The 2,735-nt window shown below is 35.9% G+C and overlaps 1 protein-coding gene across 1 annotated transcript in view; it reads left to right on the forward strand.

Moving 5' to 3' along the window:
- The first annotated feature begins 220 nt into the window (after positions 1 to 220).
- The window catches only part of LOC138006664 (beta-1,4-N-acetylgalactosaminyltransferase 3-like), a 26,914-nt gene continuing 24,399 nt past the window's right edge, over positions 221 to 2,735 (forward strand). The window contains exons 1-3 of the mRNA XM_068853137.1: positions 221 to 560; positions 724 to 797; positions 2,506 to 2,611. Coding sequence (XP_068709238.1) covers positions 431 to 560; positions 724 to 797; positions 2,506 to 2,611 — 310 coding nt within the window. The 5' untranslated portion in view covers positions 221 to 430. The remainder of the gene's footprint in view (positions 561 to 723; positions 798 to 2,505; positions 2,612 to 2,735) is intronic.

Genomic DNA, 2,735 nt, shown 5'->3' on the forward strand with positions numbered 1-2,735 from the left:
CAATATATCAAACTACTTGAAAACTTGGGTGGTCGGTGTATATTTCAAGATTTAAAATATTAACCCTCTCAATATGAACAACACGGGGATAAATTAAGCTTTTATAGCATGACTAGGGAAAATAGGGAAATGAATGCGCCACCTTGAAACATAAAACCGTAAACGGGTGACAGTTTCTGTGTTGTTTTCCGGTTTATTACCACTTCCGCTAAAATGTCCCGGATGAGTGGTTCTTAACTTTTAATAAGTGCTGTTGATAATTTCAACGTTGTGATTCTTTTGAAAGATTCCAAGCAACTGGTTGGTGCCTTGAAATACGGAATAGAGCAAATGTTGCGTGACATTGTTTCGCCACCTTTTCTTAGAGGAAACAATTTAAGACTATACGGGGCAAAATGATGAACATCGTTTATATCGATACCCTGAAATCATGGTGGCAGTTCGGAGATTGAAGCGCTTAATTCAGTTCTCCGTTTTCGCGGTTCTAATTGCTTCGTTGTTCTTGTTCCTTCAGTGGAAGGAAGTATCAAACTCTGAAACATTAAATGTGAAAAAGAGAGGTAAGGAAATTGGTTGATTTTGCGCTTCAATAAGCTTACTTTCTTTACACGTGATCATCATGAAGGGATGTTTTTTGTTTCACCCGCTGATAAATAGCCGTTAAGAATTCATTGAAAGCATTTCAAGTGTTGTCATGATCTCGTATTGTAATTCTCTTCAAAGGGGAAACATCTCATGGAGCAGAAGATGAAGATATAAATCTCTTTGCTACCGAGCAGGAGCTTGATGATGTGAAGGTAAACATCTAAGAAATGGGTTCCATTGTAGCGCAACGTTCCTTCCGGTTTACATTATGTACACACACAGCTGCCAAGGCAGTTCCAAAAGAAATCCATCGGATACTATTTAGAGGGAAATCTGCTTTTTAGATACCCTTTTTGGTAACAGATAAATAGTGTTTAACCTTAAATAATTCTTTAATTTGAACTTGCTGTAATTTAAAGTAAGCTTATATTTTCTTCAAATTACTTTGTATAAATTGCTCTCGTAAGCCTTGATTTTCATTTATTTTAAATACCATGCATTCCGAGAAACCCTATATTAAGAGACGCTTTTATATAAGTTCTAGAATAAAACTGTCGTTGAAATTTTTGAATCAAGTAACTTTTAAGTAACTTTTTTAACCTGTAAGGCTGCATTTATTTTCCGATTCCACTGGTGAAATTTATAAACAGTTCAGTTCCGTTCCATGAAGCAGAGAAGTCTTCTTGAGCTGTAATATTTTGTTTAAATATTGGTGTCTAACGCTGAAGCTCAATCTCAGCGTGGATAATTTAATTTATTCTAGTACTTGAACGACTCGACAAATAAACATGAAACATGTATACAGTATGACGTGGTCACAAGCGAAGCGGAGCGTGTCAAACAATGAGCATTGAAATTTGCGAGATCGCCTATGCTGCGTTAAAGATGTCTTCTTTATAGAGATAGAAGATCGGTGAAGGTCTTAACCATTCCGAATTTAGTGAACAAATAAAATAATGTATTTTCGAAGTCTTTTTCATTGTCTAATCAGCTGTCTAATTTACATGTAGCAGTATCTCTCGTGTGAGTGGGCGTGCAGAGGGTGGGGTTGAAGGGCTGGTACTGACGGCTTTTCAAGAACTGGGGAAGTGGATATGAAACAAATCCCTTCCTAACCAGGTGTATCTCTCATCTGTGCTCCATGCATCGTCAATTTCTGTAAATTGCCAGGTGTTATAATTCCAATTTTAATTATGTAAATTATCTGCAAAAGGCATATTGAGTTATTGTTGAGTGCAAGTGTTACAAAAATGTCTCAGCCTTATTGCCCCTTTTTCAAAGCCTCCACTGATTGCTCTTCATGATTTGGTTTGCTAACAAGTTCCAGTCTTTAATTGTCTGTACAAGAAAACTGTTCATATTTGTTGGTTATTTATTTATTTATTTATTTTTTATTTGCCACAGAAAAAAGAAATTAAAATGCAAATATGAACAATCAAAAAAGAGAAGATGGAAAGAAACATAATTGAATTACATTGGTGGTGAGGAGGCCTAAAAGAAACTACTAAGCTTATGTAAATTAGGCCTCCCCAAGTGATCCCAAGTGGTTAGAAGTGTTATGTTGGGGGTAGCCTCCTACACAGACATTCTTAGGGCTTTGTCACACGTTCCTCTCCCACTAACATCTGCTGAAACGAAAACCACTTCCGTTTGTGGATTACGGACCAATCAGAGGCCGTTTTCCAGCTTTGGGTAAACTCATGTTTTGTATGGCATTCTTTCACAGCATGTGATTGGCTATGTACAATACAATTAGTTAATGCAGATTGGTTTCTTTAGATAGTGGGCAAACAGCTGTTGCATGGAAGTACTTTTTCATTTCAGCAGACATTGGTGGGGGAGAAATCCCCTTCTGTACATTGGTATTTTGAGAAAGTGTTCCGAATTTATGTTCTTACTGGTTATTTTTAATTTTGTTAGGATGTTGAAGGAAATGTAGCAAATAGCAGAGAAGATGACTGGGAAACAATATTTAATGAAAAAGCAAAGCATCAAACGGACCACAAAGAAAATGAATACAGGCTGGGTAAAAAAATAAACATAATTTGCATCAATTTTATTATACCTGCTCAAAACAAAATTCTTTTTTTTTTGTTTTTTGTTGTAATTTGGGATGAGGAAAAATAAAATTTGCATTTGCTTTCTTTTAA

This window comes from Montipora foliosa, chromosome 1, assembly GCF_036669935.1.
Source record: "Montipora foliosa isolate CH-2021 chromosome 1, ASM3666993v2, whole genome shotgun sequence".
Lineage (NCBI taxonomy): Eukaryota > Metazoa > Cnidaria > Anthozoa > Scleractinia > Acroporidae > Montipora > Montipora foliosa.